This window comes from Sceloporus undulatus, unplaced genomic scaffold (assembly GCF_019175285.1).
Source record: "Sceloporus undulatus isolate JIND9_A2432 ecotype Alabama unplaced genomic scaffold, SceUnd_v1.1 scaffold_14, whole genome shotgun sequence".
In the NCBI taxonomy this organism is placed as follows: Eukaryota; Metazoa; Chordata; class Lepidosauria; order Squamata; family Phrynosomatidae; genus Sceloporus; species Sceloporus undulatus.
The window spans coordinates 1,358,901-1,373,373 of record NW_024802936.1 but is presented as its reverse complement, the minus strand read 5'-3'; the positions used below and the strand labels follow the sequence as shown (position 1 = coordinate 1,373,373).

General features: G+C 48.6%; 1 protein-coding gene across 2 annotated transcripts; it reads right to left on the bottom strand.

Annotated features, from left to right (window-relative positions):
- Positions 1-1,132: 1,132 nt before the first annotated feature.
- Positions 1,133-14,463, bottom strand: LOC121917287 (glucagon family neuropeptides-like). 2 transcript variants are annotated; one of them, XM_042443096.1, is made up of 5 exons: positions 14,137-14,463; positions 13,730-13,837; positions 7,499-7,636; positions 6,336-6,431; positions 1,133-2,469 (listed from the first exon to the last, which is right to left on the bottom strand). In XM_042443096.1, exons 2-5 carry the CDS (start codon positions 13,828-13,830, stop codon positions 2,280-2,282), a joined length of 525 nt encoding a protein of 174 aa, XP_042299030.1. In that variant the 5' UTR covers positions 13,831-13,837; positions 14,137-14,463; the 3' UTR covers positions 1,133-2,279. The 2 variants fall into 2 exon arrangements, with proteins under 2 accessions (XP_042299030.1, XP_042299032.1); XM_042443098.1 differs by having other exon boundaries at positions 7,499-7,633.
- Between the last annotated feature and the right edge of the window lie 10 nt (positions 14,464-14,473).

The window sequence follows — 14,473 nt, the reverse complement described above, 5'->3', positions numbered from 1 at the left end:
CAGCACTAGAGAGTTGCACTGCATCCTTTGCACCCAGGTCCCACAGCGGGGAGGAGGCATCTGCCCATCCAGCAGGAGAAGGAGGGATTGCAAAGGGTTGCAGTACACAGCCACACTGCAGCAACAATCCAGCTTGATCCCGCTTTAACTGATCAAGCCTCTGGAGTTCTAAGAAGGGTGGTTTGTTGTGCCACCAGAGCTCTCTAACAGGCTAAGGTCCAAAACACACTGCAGAAATAATCCATCTTGAGGCTGCTTTAACTGCCCTGGCTCAGTGCTAGGGAATTCTGGGAACTGTAGCCTTCTCTGTCAGAGAGAGCTCTGGTGCCACAACAAACTACACTTCCCAGGATTCCCTAGCACTGAACCAGGGCAGTTAAAATGGTCTCAAACTGGATTATCTCCACAGTGTGTTTTGGAGCAAAGTCTCTTACAAAACCACGAATCCCAGAACCCCGTAGCATGGGGCCAGGTCCGTTCAAGCGTCGTCAAACTGTATCATTTCGACAGTGTAGTTGCACCGAGGTCCACAAGCACGCTGCAGAAATCACCCGCGTGAAGTGCCCTGGCTCAGTGCTAGGGAATCCTGGGGGTTGTAGTTTATTGTGGCACCAGAGCTCTCCGGCTCCCAAAATCATCGTTCCCTGAATTCCAGTTCAAGCGGTTTCGGGCAGGATGGTTTCTGCAGTGCGTTTTGGACCCTTGCAAGTAAACTAGCCCGCTTTACTTTGGCAAGATGCCACTCTTTGCATTGCATGGATAGATGCGGGAAGGTGGATAGTTTTTTGGAGGGGGTATTGTACCTCATTAAACCTCGACGGTAGGGGTACAAAACCGGAAGGGAAGGGAAAGGAAAGGTACTTTATTTCTTCCTAACTCTGAATTCCACACTCCCTAATGGATCTCACTTCGGAGTTCTCTGTCTTTGGCTACATCCGTACTGCAGAAAGAATGTGGCTTGGCAGAGCTTTCACTGTCACAGCTGAGTGCTACGGAGATCTGGGAAATGGTCGTTTGTTGTGGCACCAGAGAATGAATGTGGTTCGGCACCGCTTTCACTGTCACGGCTCAGTGCTATGGAAATGGTCGTTTGTTGCGGAGCTCTGGTGCCACAGTGAACGACCATTCCCAGAATTCCACAGCACTAAGCTGTGACAGCGAAAGCGGTGCCAAACCACATTCTTCCTCCAATTGAGCCTTGGCAGTGAAAGCCGTATCAAGCCGCATTCTTTCCCCAGTGCGGATACAAAGGAAAGACCCCTTCACACCAGCTTGAGAAGGCTCCCTTCTTTCTGTAGGGGCAATGATGCCACCTCTAGCCCAAGAAGGAGGGAAAGTGGAGAAATAGAGGGAAGGAAGAAGGTGGTGTGAAAGGAGTTTCCCGATGTGACTCTCACCTGCGACAGCCACCCTCCCGCCTCCATAGCCTCACACTCCCCTTGGATATAGCATCTGTGTCTGTTGTACAACAGCAGCAAATGGAGAACAGTCATTGCTTCAACCCTGTCGTGGATACAAAATACTCTCCTTTGAATTTCCGTTACAAAAATAGCAGCAAATATGCAAAGCAATGATTGTCGCACTCATCTTTTCTTTTCTTTTTTGGTCTTTCTCCTCCCTTTCCTCTCTCTCTCTCTCTCTCAATAAATAGATAGATAGATAAATATATTTATTATTATTCTTTTCCATATACAAAAACGTCCCAACCAAGGCTCAGGGGGAAACAACCTCGGTCTCTTGGTGCCCTGCTGACCCTTTGGAAACCGGGCTAGGACTTTCTCTTCCCTATATATTCTCCAGTCTCACCTCCATCCTTGATTTGAATTTATTTTATTTTTAAAATTGATTTCTCTACCTGCTTCGAAAGGGATTGGTCCACGAAGTAAATCTGTGCGTTTCTCAATGCTGAAATATTGGGGGCTGGGGTGGAGGGAGGGGGAATATATATATATATATATATATGTATATCTATATATGTATATATATATTTGTACAAAAGAAAAACAATCTTATTATCAAAATATTCATTTAATGGCTTTACTTCATACATAAATACATGTTTTAGGTAACACAGGAGCAGTGATCGATCCGTCAAGTTTGGGAAATGACCTTTTTTTTAAAGGAAGGGGGAAAGGGTCCTCTCTCGGAATTTTGTTTTTGTTTTTGTTGTTGTTGTTGTTGTTTTTATTTTATTTTTTTATTTTATTTTTTTTTATTCCCCTCCGAGGGGGGTCTTTTGTATCTCACACACAGGAGCGGGTTGGGAAAACTCATCATCGCTACAAATAGGCTACTCGGCGTCCTTTGTTTTTCACTCTCTGTTTATACCTTTTCCCCAGGACGGCCGCCAAGTATTTCTTGACAGCCATTTGCTTTCGGTAGCGGCTGTAGCTGTCCGTGAAGATGCCGTCCGAGTGCCTCTTGGAAAGCGGCTCCGAGTCCTCCTCCTCCAGGCCGCTGGCAGAGCCCCTGCAGAGGGAGAGAGAAAGCAAAGGGAAACCAGGTTGCAAGAAAGGAACAGCCTAGGAAGCCCTAGCCATAATGTGGAGGCCAAAGGAGATCAATAAAATTAATTTCTAGAGTCAGCCAACACATTCTTTAAACAGAGGCTTGATGGCCAACTGTAAAGGGGATGCTTTGATTGAGAGTTCCTGCATGGCAGGGGGTTGCACTGGATGTCCCTTGTGGTCTCTTCCAACTCTGAAGCCGGCCGGCTAATAAAATCTGCTGCCTTTCTTGTCTTCTGGGTCCCCCTGGTTACTGGGTTGTCTCCTAGAAGCTGCATCCGCACTGCACAAATAATCCGCTTGGATGGACACTACTTGAACTGCCATGGCTCCATGCTAAAGGATCATCCTGGTAATTTGTTCTAGTTAGCGAGCCAGCATGGGGTCGTGGTTGGACTATGGCCCCAAAGCAGAGCTAATCCAGTTCAATGCTAGGGAATCCTGGGATTTGTAGTTTGTTATGGTTAGGGAACGTGGTGTAATGCTATGGGGATTGTGGGGACTGTTGTTTTGGGAGACGTTTAGCCTTCTCTGACAGAAAGCTCTAAACAGCAATCCCCAGGGTTCCACTGAGCCAGGACAGTTAAATCGGTCTCAGACTGGATTCTGGAGGTCAGGGTTCAAATTCCGGTTCCGCCATGGACCTTGGGCAAGTCACACTCTCTCAGCCTCAGAGGATAGCCATGACAAGCCCCTTCTGGAGAAATTCTGCCCAGAAAACCCTTTTAACTGCCAGGGCTCCGTGCTATGGAATTCTGGGAATGGCCTGTGTCCTCAGGGTCGCCAGAAGTCAAGAAAGCACACAACAATGGCACCAGAGCTCTCTGAAGAAAGAGAAGGCTCAATAAACTCAACAAGCTACAAATCCCAGGATTATTCCATAGCTTGGAGTCATGGCAGTTAAAAGCGGGGTCCAAGCGGGTGATTCCTGCAGTGCGGGTGCGGGAAGGTCTCAAAAGGGAAGAAGTGCAGATCAGCCAAAAAAATAGCCTTGATCTGGCCTTTGATCTGGCGGCGTCCCAAGAGCGGGTCCCTTTTTCCTTTATGACGTCACAATGCCCACTCCAAACCTTGTTTAGAAAGCCAGGCAGAGAACGAGAGAAGAGATGGAGAGGGATCAAACAGGCGTCCCTCCTGCAGGGCGACCCCCAGGCTTGGTCCTCCTTTTCCAGGACCTGTCCTCCATTCTCAGGAGGAATTCCAAAGCTTATTCCATTTTAAGCACCACTAAGGAGCTATGGATTTCTATTTCTAGGAGTGTTTTGAGCTTTTCTTTGGTCGGGTCCTCCAAATTTGGCAGGGCTGTCCTCCATTTTGAGGTGCCCGGTCCTCCTTGGAGGGAAGGACATCTGATTCCCCCTGAAACCCTCCCTCCCCCAAGCCCTTTCTTCCCAAAAGTCAGTTTTGTTCAGGCAAGGAGGGCTTCCCTACTCGCTTTTCTTCGGGTAGGGCTGTGTTGTTGTTGTCGTTGTTGTTTTGTGAGTGTGGGTGTTTAAGTCTGAATCGTGCCCCCCTCCTCGAAACGATGGCTCAGCCCATTGATCTGTACTGATGATCTCCACCTTCAAGTTTTATTTTTCTTTGCCATACTTCGTTAACCTTGGTGTGATTTCATGGGGAACCCTACTCTTTTTTGTGTGTCGACTGGTTATCTTTCTTTTGTTCGAAGCAACACGTCGAGGGAAAGCTAGCCAGGCCCCTCCCTGAAGGGGAAACAAAGGCTCTCTCTCCAAAGAGGCTGCGGGAGTTGAAGTCTGATCGTAATCCAAGTCGACAGTCGGGCGACCCTCCCTGCCTCCCTCCCTCCTTGGCATGAATTATTCATTCTGGGATGGTGTAATCCATTTCCCCCAAAGGGCTTGATTAAAATATGGCCTCCTGAGCACATTGCAGACACAGACAAGGCTGGCTGGCACCCGGTTCACAGGTCTGGGTTTTGAAGGAGAGATTTAAGAGATGGAGAGAAATAGATTGAATCTGGTGGCATGTCTTTCTTTAGAATTGCCCTACAGGAAGCTTGAGCAATCCGTATTTAGGGTCTATGGAAAGACTGCTTGGTCTCTCAAGGATTTAAAATACTGGATTAAAATGGGTGGAGGAGCCAACTATGAATTTATAAGGTCTTCTTTATCAGCTGGACTGTCACTGCTTCTTTTTCATACCCTCTGAATGAATGGGACACGGAAGCTGCCAGATGAATCACCCTGAATCCGGGATCATACCGGGACTGATTACAGTTCTTACAACCGGATCCTATCGAGGCCCTCTGATGGGCATAAATGGGGGTGGGATTCACAAGTCTATAGTGAAACTCGGTCCCATTAACTGGAATCCGGTTTGGAATTATTCTGACACAGGATAGAACGAAAGACTTGAGGCTGGCAAACGCTAGCCAACTGGGATCAAGGTGCCACTCAGGGCAAAGACGAAATAAAAGGCTAAAGAGTCCGTTTTGCCTGGAAAACCGGTAGGCAGATGGCCCTCTGAAAAGGAATTCGGTTTACACAGAGGCAAATCCGTCTGAGTTTTAGACTAGGGCTGTATCCGCACTGGAGAAATAATCCAGTTTGACACCACTTGACCTGCCCTGGGTCCATTGCTATGGAATTCCGGGAATTCTGGTGCCACAACAAACTACCATTCCCAGAATTCCATAGCATGGACCCAGGGCAGGTCAAGTGGTGCCAAATTGGATTACTTCTCCAATGTGGATGTAGTCTAAGACTCTAGAAACAAGGGTTCAAATCCCCCTCCGCCATGGAAACTCGCTTTGGGCAAGTTACACTCTCTCAGCCTCAGAAAATGGTAATAACAACCATCACCCCGAACAAATCTTGCCAAGAAAAGAGGGTCGCCTTAGGCCGGGGTCACCACAAGTCAGAAACGACTTGAAGGCACGCAGCAACAACAACAACACACCTTTAGGGTCGAAAACTTGTAGCACCCCCTCCACACCCCCTTGGAGTAAATAGCCAAAGGATCGTTGGGATGAACCAGTAAGGCTAGCATGGGGGCAGATGGGAAGCCAGCAGCTGCATCAGCAATCTATTTTACTTATTCTATAGAGATGTAAGTGGCCAGTTGGGCTCCGATCCTAAATAAAGTTACACAGCGCATCGGGTTCCTTGTAGTTAAACCCCAACACATTTTAGTCCAGATCACTTCATTGGACCTTGCTGCAAGGAAATGACTGATGGGTAGATAGATAGATATCCGCCTTAAATCCCATTGTAGGAGAAAGGCAGGATATAAATCCTTGAGATATAGACACAGATAGAAATAAAAAAGATAGACAGATTGACAGACAGACAGACAGGTCCAAAACACACTGCAGAAATAATCTAGTTTGAGACCGCTTTAACTGCCCTGGCTCAGTGTTTGGGAATTCTGGGAACTGAAGTTTTGTGAAACATTCAGCCTTCTCTGTCAGAGAGCTCTGGTGCCACAATAAACTACAATTCCCAGGATTCCCTAGCACTGAGCCAGGGGCAGTAAAAGCGGTCTCCAACTGGATTATATCTGTAGTGTGATATCCGCCTTGAAATAGATAGATAGATAGATAGATAGATAGATAGATAGACAGACAGACAATAGCTAGATAGCCGCCATTAATCCTATTGTGGGAGAAAGGTGGAATATAAATCCTTGAAATAGATAGATAGATAGATAGATAGATAGATAGATAGATAGATAGATAGATAGAGATACCTGCCTTGAATCCCATTGTGGTAGAAAGACAAAAATCCTTGAAATAGATGGATAGAGAGATAGATATGCCCCCTCCCTGCCTCCCTCTGGCCCCAAAGGCCTTGGCGGGGCTTGCCTTACCCGACCCTCTTGGCCATCAGGGAATGGAGATACTTCCTCGCCGACAGCTGGCCCAGCACTTTCCGGTAGGCTTTATTAAAGATCCCATCCGCGTGCCTGGAGGGAGGGGAAGAAACACACAGAGATGAAGCCACGGGGATTGGGGCGGGGCAGGGTGGCCGGGCACGTCCTCCTTTCCCCGGACCCGTCCTCCATTTCCACTTTCTGCCCAGGCAGAATCCCAAAAGCTCCTCCAAAGCAGCTTGCATTGACATTGCTGCAAGTGTGTTTCCAGCTTTGCTTTGGTCACCTCCCTTTTGCTGAGGTGTCCTCCATTTCACACACACACACACCCGTCCTTGTCGTCCTTTGCGGTGAGGACATTTGGTCCCTCTGGGGACCTCAAACTGACAGTGACCGGGAAGAAGGAGGGGGAAACCAAAAGGAAGAGAGGGGAAGGGGATCGGCCTCAGTCAGTCTCACCGCTCGGGTTTCTCCCCCCCCCTTACACACACACACCCACCGAAGATCTGGCCTCGCCCCTCTTTCCAGCAATCCTCCCACCCGACCCCTAACTCTTTTTTCCAAAGGAGGCAGGAGCAGGAGCAGCAACGTGGCTCACTCCCAACCCTTTGAAGGCCGAGAGGGGGAGGTAAGGCGGATTTTGCCTCTGTTTGTCCCCACTACTAGTTGTAAGGCGGGGATGGGGAGCAGGTTTCCGAGAGGAGGGCTCCTTGGCGGGGAAGGTTCTTCCTTCCTCTCCTTCTCCCCATCTACCCCTCTTTCTCCTCCTTCTCCTCCTAAGGCAATGTGGCCAGAAGTGTCCTCTCGGCCAAGGAGGACCAGGCCCCGCAAAATCATCATCAACAAGATCATCATCATTAATTTATTTAGATCATCATTATCATCAAGATCATCATCAGCATCCATTTAATTAGATCATCAGCATCAGCATCAAGATCATCATCAGCATCAATTTATTTAGATCATCATCGATTTAGTTAGATCACCATTATCGTCCTCATCCATTTATTTAGATCCTGCCTTCCTCCCGGTCTAGGAACTCCAGACAAAGCGAAGGGAAAGACCCCCAATCCCGCCCCCTCCATCCTCCAGACCAAGGGAAGGGATCTTTCATTGCCGTGACCCGACTCTGCTGCTCCCCCGCCCGGCCCCATCCTTACCTCTTCTCCGGCGGGTAATACAAGGTGTAGACGTCGTCCAGCATGGAGGCCGGGTCGGCTATCCCGAGGGGCTCGCCGTCGAAGGCGTAGTCCGGCAAAGGGTTACCCTCCTCGTCGTAGACCTCATCTTCCAGCCTACTAGAGACGGAGGAAGGGAGGAAGGAGACGGGCGTCGCCTGGGGGGCTTGGGGATCGCAGGGGTGGGGCTTGGCAGCTGGGGAGGGGTGGGGTTGATCGTGGGTGGGGAGAGTCTTGGCAAGGCCCCATCCCCTTCTCCACCCCCTCTTGGTCCTCCACCCCTCACCCCACAGGTCTTACCCATCTGCCCCCTGGCCAACTGGATTCCTTCCAAGAGTAAAGCTAAACCCAGAGTCTGCCAAAGGTGAGCTGGGGGAGTCACATACATACACACACACAAACACACAGGCTTTCCATCCATCTCCTCTTTTGTGGCTCCTATCCCCCACCGGCCTCCCTAGGGTTAGTGTCACCATGTGCGGGAATTCCCCCATTGACCTCTTCCCATCTCATAATAAATAAATAAATAAAATTTATTTGTATCCCGCCTCCTCTATCAAAGATCATCGAGGGCGGCTTACCTATTAAAACACCGTACAACCCCCCTTCCTCCGCTAAAACCGAATTAAACAATGAAATGTTAAAAGAATCGACAATCCCATACCATACAGAATCCTTAGGAATATACTGTATACATATATGCATGTGTGTGTGTGTGTGTGTGTGTGTGTGTGTGTGTGTTACTAACGTGTAATCAGTCACTGAATGTCAGGGTAGTCGTTGCGACATAAAACAACTTGCAAAGTTTGAAAAGATGACAGTAGCACACGCGCGGGATAAATGTGTTTACTTGTACATAGTTTCATGGGGTTGACATGAAAATGTGGTGAATTGTGATGTTTTCAAAGGAATTCCACCCCCCCCCCCCAAAAAAACCCTGAAAAATTCTATTTTGAATTTGAAGTTTTCATTTAAAAAACAAACTCCTGGGGTCTCTCCTTTCTCCTCCCGCTGAGTCTCACCCCCCTTCACACTATCTCTTCATCATTTTCAAGAGCCCGTTTCTGCCAAAATGTAGGCGTTTGGGGAGCACAGGTTGTATTTTGTGTCACAGATTGTAGTTTTGTTGTGACGTCTACTCTGGGGCCCAGGACAAAACCACAATGCCCAGCATTCCTCAGTAGCCTTGAGCCGTGGCAGTTAAAGCGACGTCAAACCGGATTATCCCTGCAGTGCGGATGAAATACTGGGTGAATGGATGGCTCCTGTCAGGAGCTCCTCCGTCTCCCCGATGTAGGTCACTCTCTCTGTGTCTCTCCTGCAGCTATTTTCGGCGGTGGAGCTTCTGGCAGGAGCCATCAATAATAGATGCGCCTTGTCAAAGTCTTCCGCTGCTGCTAATTCAGGCGCTTGTAGGATGCCCAGGACTAGCCCCCCGCCCCCATCTCCCAGAGAAGAAGGAAGGCCTCTTCCACCCTCCACAAGAAAAGATTGCCATCCTAACCCACCCCCAAGGGCCCACCCAAGACTGGGGAAACAGACGTCCTCCTCCTTTTCTAGGATAAGCCCTCCATTTCCACCTTCTGCCCAGGAGGAATTCCAAAGTATCTTCCATTTGAAGCAGGATTAAAAAGCATGGGTTGATATATTATGCAGGGTGACCAGAATTGGTTTTCCCTCTCCAAGACATGCCCTCCAATTCCACTTTCTGCCCAGGAGGAATTCCAAAAAGTCCTCCATTTTGATCAGGACTAAGAAGCATGGATTTATATATTATGCAGGGTGACCAGAATTGGTCCTCGTTTTCCATTTCCACCTTCTGCCCAGGAGGAATTTCAAAGGTCCTCCACTTTTGAGCAAGGCAAAGAAGCATGAGTTATCTCCTTCTTTCTTTTCCTCTGGCATGTCCTCCATTTGGCGGGGCCTAGTCCTCCTTGGCGGGGAGGACACCTCTGGCCACCTTGCCTTAGGAGAAGGAGGATGAGAAGGAGAGGAAAACCGAGGGCGGGGTTTTCTCCAGGGCAGAAGCGGGTTCGTTTCAGGATAAGCCTACAGCATCCTCCTCTTTTCTATCATCTCCCAGGGGGGAGAGGGGGGGCAAGGGGAAGCCTGTTTCTTGGCCAGGATTGGTGGAGGATTGCCAACCCCGCCCACCCACCCCATCTCCTCATTCGTCGGGTCTAGCATCCAACAAGGATCAGGTGCTTTCTTAGGTTGGTGAGTCCAAAGGTTGCATCCCCACTGAGGAAGTAACCCGGTTTGACACTACTTGAGCTGCCATGGCTCAGTGCTATATTCTGGGAATGGTCGTTTGTTGTGGCACCAGACCATTCCCAGAATATAGCATTGAGCCATGGCAGCCCAAGTGGTGTCAAACCGGATTATTTCCGCAGTGTAGATGCATGTTAAGATTCTTCCCAATTTGTCATTTGTCTCCTCCGAGGCAAAACAACACAAACTTGTCCTTCACAGCTCCCTCTCTTTCTCCTTCTTTAAAAGTCCTCTTCCTTACCATTCAGGATCATAGGGATTTGAGGGGGGGGGGATTTAAAGCATCAGCTCATTCATCTTTCAATAAAGGATCTGACGTGGGAAAGGATGAGCCTGTGACGTTGGAAAAGCTTCCAGACTCTGGCATCGAACCAAGTTCCCTTCTTTCCTGCCTAAAAGAAAGTAAAAGGCTGGCAGCCATCCTGAGTGGGTTCTCAAGTCTTTGGTTCTTCTGATGTTTTGGGCTTCGGTTCCCAGAATCCCTTGTCACAGCCGACTGGGGCTTCTGGGAGCAGAGGTTCAAAAAATATTTGGAGGAGCAAAGAGTCGGATCCACTGAGTCTCTTCTCTGTTTGTAATTTTATATTGTTTTATATGGTTTTCAGCTGATGTTTTATGGTACTATGTTTTTTTAGAATTGCTCTTGTGAGCCGCCTTGGGTCCCTTCGGGGAGAAAGGCGGGATAGAGATAAAATAGTCAATAAATAAAAATAAAAATAAAATCTCTGCTAGTGATTAAAAAAAGAAACAATAAGGTCTATTATAGGCCTAAACTGATAGTGATAAAAAAGGAAGCAATAGGTCTATTGTGCCTGCGAGCTTAAAAACTAGCACTGCAGTCCAGACCTAAGATTCAAAACAGACTGCTGAAATGATCCAGTCTGAGACCACTTTAACTGCCCTGGCTCAATGCTAGGGAACTCTGGGAACTGCGGTTTTATGAGACAATTAGCCTTCTTTGTGTCTGGTGCCACAAGAAACTGCAATTCCCAGGATCCCCTAGCACTGAGCCAGGGCAGTTAAAGCGGTGTCAAAGTGGATTGTTTCTCCAGTGTGGTTTGGACCTCAGAAGTCCAACTGGAAGGCGTTTAGGTAAAAAGTCTAAAGACCCAGATCCCTTTCTCTTTCTCTCAGAGGAAGGAGTTCAAGAGGGATCCATATCCCTGAGAATGAAACTCCTACCAAACAAGCTTGACAGATCTCCTCCACAACCTGAAGACCAAAGCGAACAGTCCAGATCCACTAATCGAAGCCCAGAGTTTGGAGCTATCTAATAAGCCAAAATGGATTCAATCCGGATGATTTCGAGCTGGGCCACAATTAATTCCCATCCAGCCTCTTTAAGTGGAGGCTACGGGCGCCTTCTTCTTCCCAAGTATTCCTTGTTTGAAATTAAGAGGAGCCCCAGAGGAATGAAAGAATGAACTGGTCCTATTCTACTTACTGAATCTAGATCTGGATCGAATTAACTCTCTCTTTGTGGACATGATCGCCTGTATGTCATACCGACCCTTAGGCATTCAGAGTTAGCTGCAGTTTCCTACTTAAAACCCTAAAGGTACCAGATCCTGTCTCAGCGTGGAAGCTAAGCAGGGTGATCCCTGGCTGGTACTTGGGTGGGAGACCGAAATATAGCCTCCAGCACCAACGAACACCAAGTGCTGCAGGCTATATTTCAGGAACTAGCAAAAAACACTTCTGCTTATTCCTTGCCTAAAGAAACCTTATGCAATTCGCAGGAAGGGACAGGCAAAACCACCACCACCACCCCGCTCCGTCTCGTCTACACTGTAGATATAACGCAGTTTGACACCACTTTTAACTCCCATCCTACCCAACCCTGGGGCTTTGTAGTTTTGCGAGGAACCGGCCCCCTTTGCCAGAGAAGGCATGTAAAACTATAAATCCCAGGGTTTAAGGTGAAAGTGGTGTCAAACCGCATGATTTCCACAGTGTAGATGCACCCTAAGACAACCCAATGAAATTCATGGAGTCACCACAAATCTACAGACGACTTGAAGACGCACGCACACACACGCACACACACATAATTTCCTACCTGCGATGCACATTATTTGGGAATATAGTAGAAACCTTGACTTTTTTTTAGTTACAACTAACCATCTGCCTTTTAGCAGCGAGCCAACAGGTAACTTTACCTAAGTCCTAAGGCAACCCAATCCGAAATCGAAAATCAAGGGCTGTATACATGTATACCTATACCCTAAAAAGTACCTGTATACTTATAGCCTGTCCTAGAAAGTCTAAGTATAGATATCCTTTCGTTGTGAGCTTGAGGTCGCAATCCAGGGGACGCTTCACTGGAGGACATAGATAGGTGCCTACAAAGGGGTTTCCTTTGGAAAGTAGCTGGGACATCTAGTGCATCCCGAATCGCTTTGCATATATTAACCCCCCCTCCCTTGGCTCCGCCTACAAACAAGCCCCATGCATTACTTGGAGGGATTACCTCACACCTCAGCAACGCGTTACTCGGAAGTAACTCGAGGGCTGAAGATGCAAGCCCCGGGGAGGTCAACAACTGGGTGGACAATTCGGTTTAGGGTTTAGACAGATCTGAAGAAGACAAACCGAAGGGGGATCTCCAGAGCAGAATCACAGTATTGGAGAAAGTCAAGATGGCTAATGGTCGGATCCGCATTTGGAGAAATAATCCGGTTCGACACCGCTTTAAGTGCCATGGCGATGGAATTCTGGGAATGTTCATTTGTCACAACAGTCACAACAAACGACCATTCCCAGAATTCCATCACCTTGAGCCATGCCACTTAAAGCGGTATAAAACCTGATTAATTCACCAGTGCGGATCCAACCAAGGAAATCGTCGGAGAAGATTGTAAAGGGTATGGCGGCAAAGGGTATGGCGGCGATGAATGAAGTAACTGAGCTCCCTCTCATTCACTTTCACATCCACACATCCGCCTCATTCCTTTCCTTGGCTGCCCTTCCCATCGCGAGCCGAAGCAGCGAAGAAGCCCCCTCTTCTCCAGAGCCAAATAAACTAAGCGCTAATAGCAGAGGGAGACCTTACATCGCCCAAGGTGAAGGAAAGGGGACATGGATTGCCATCCCAAACACACACAGACACACACTTTTCTCCCCAGCCCCAGGCTGCTTGCTTCTCAAGGGAGGCAGGTCCCACAAACACACTGCAGAAACCTTCAAATCCCAATTACTCCAACAGACAAATTTAGTAGCCATAATCCCGTTGGACCCGATACTCTATTAACTCCTGATGTCTCAGATTGTGTGAATGGACCAGGCGGGTTTCCACTGCGGAAACCTAGATGGGAGATAGAATGATAGCATCGTAGAGTTGGAAGAGACCCCAAGGGCCATCCAGTCCAACCCCATTCTGCCATGCAGAAACTCCCAATCAAAGCATCCCCATTGACAGATGGGTATCCATCAGGACATGTCAACAGCATCAGTTGACATGATGGTGTTTCCACCATCCTTCTGTTTGTGCATTTACCAGAGCTTGGAGACAATAGGCTTGGTGCACACAAATACGTTTAATGTGTGTAATATGGTAATGTTAAGAAGCAAAACAAATTGATTTGCTAATGTTAGAATTCTACATAAACTACTTTGGCATTTGAGGGTCTCCGCAGCTATGTAACTACCTTACTTATGTAGCTAAGGCTCAAGGCTAGGGGATCCTGGGGACTGTCGTTTGGGAAGTCATGAAGCCTTCTTTATCTCTGGGGCCACACTCTACTCCAATCCCCAGCATCCCCTAGCACTGAGCCGAGACAGTTCAAGGGGTCTCAGAGAGAATGGTTTCCAGCAGTGCGTTTTAGGACCCCGGTCTCCGCAGATCAGGATTAAAGCATTAGGAGGAGGGCCAAGATCTTTAAGGGCTGGGGAGGGATGGGCTCCGGGGGATAGTGGGGTGGGGAAAGTCGAGGGTCTCCTTACCTGAGGGCTGGGAACTGAAGTCCGGCGGCCGGTGAGGAGTAGACGCTGCAGTGCATGAATATCCCATAAAGCAGGAGGGCTCGGAGCGCTTTCTTGCACATGGCCACTCTGTGGAGGGAGGCAATGAGAGAGGGGATCTCTCTCAGCTGGGCTTCTCTAGGTCTGCCCACTTAAGGAGGAGGAGGAGGAGGAAGGGGTGCCCCCCCTCTGCCACCGGCTTGGGCACCTTCCACCGCCTGCCACGATTTGCCTGCCCTCCGCAAAACAAGTACCAGGCTTCCTCCCCTTCCTTCCACCCCCCCCCCCCCTGCCTTCAACCCCTCCAGATGTGTCGGACCACAACCCTCCAGCTGGGGATGATGGGAGTTGTCGTCCGGCACAACAAAGCGACTCTCGGGTCTTCTTACCATTCAACTCTGAAGAGCCGGCACAAGAGTGGATTTATTTGGAAGGGAGGTGGGAAATGGATTAAAGAAGGATTCCCCTCTTCTGGATGGTTTGGTTTTCTTCCAGGAAGTTTGGATGCTGCTGAGAGTTAATCCTCCTGAAGCATCGCCTCTCTCTCTCTTTCTTTCTTTCTTTCTTTCTCTCTCTCTCTCTCCCCTGCTTTCTATCTTTCCTTCCTTTGAAAGGGAAGCCGCAGAGAAGGAGGGGGCGTGGGACAGACAGAGGATCGACTGGTTAGTTGGCTATAAAGGGGAGAGGTTGGGGGCTGGAGAGGAGCAGATCAATGAAATATTTTTT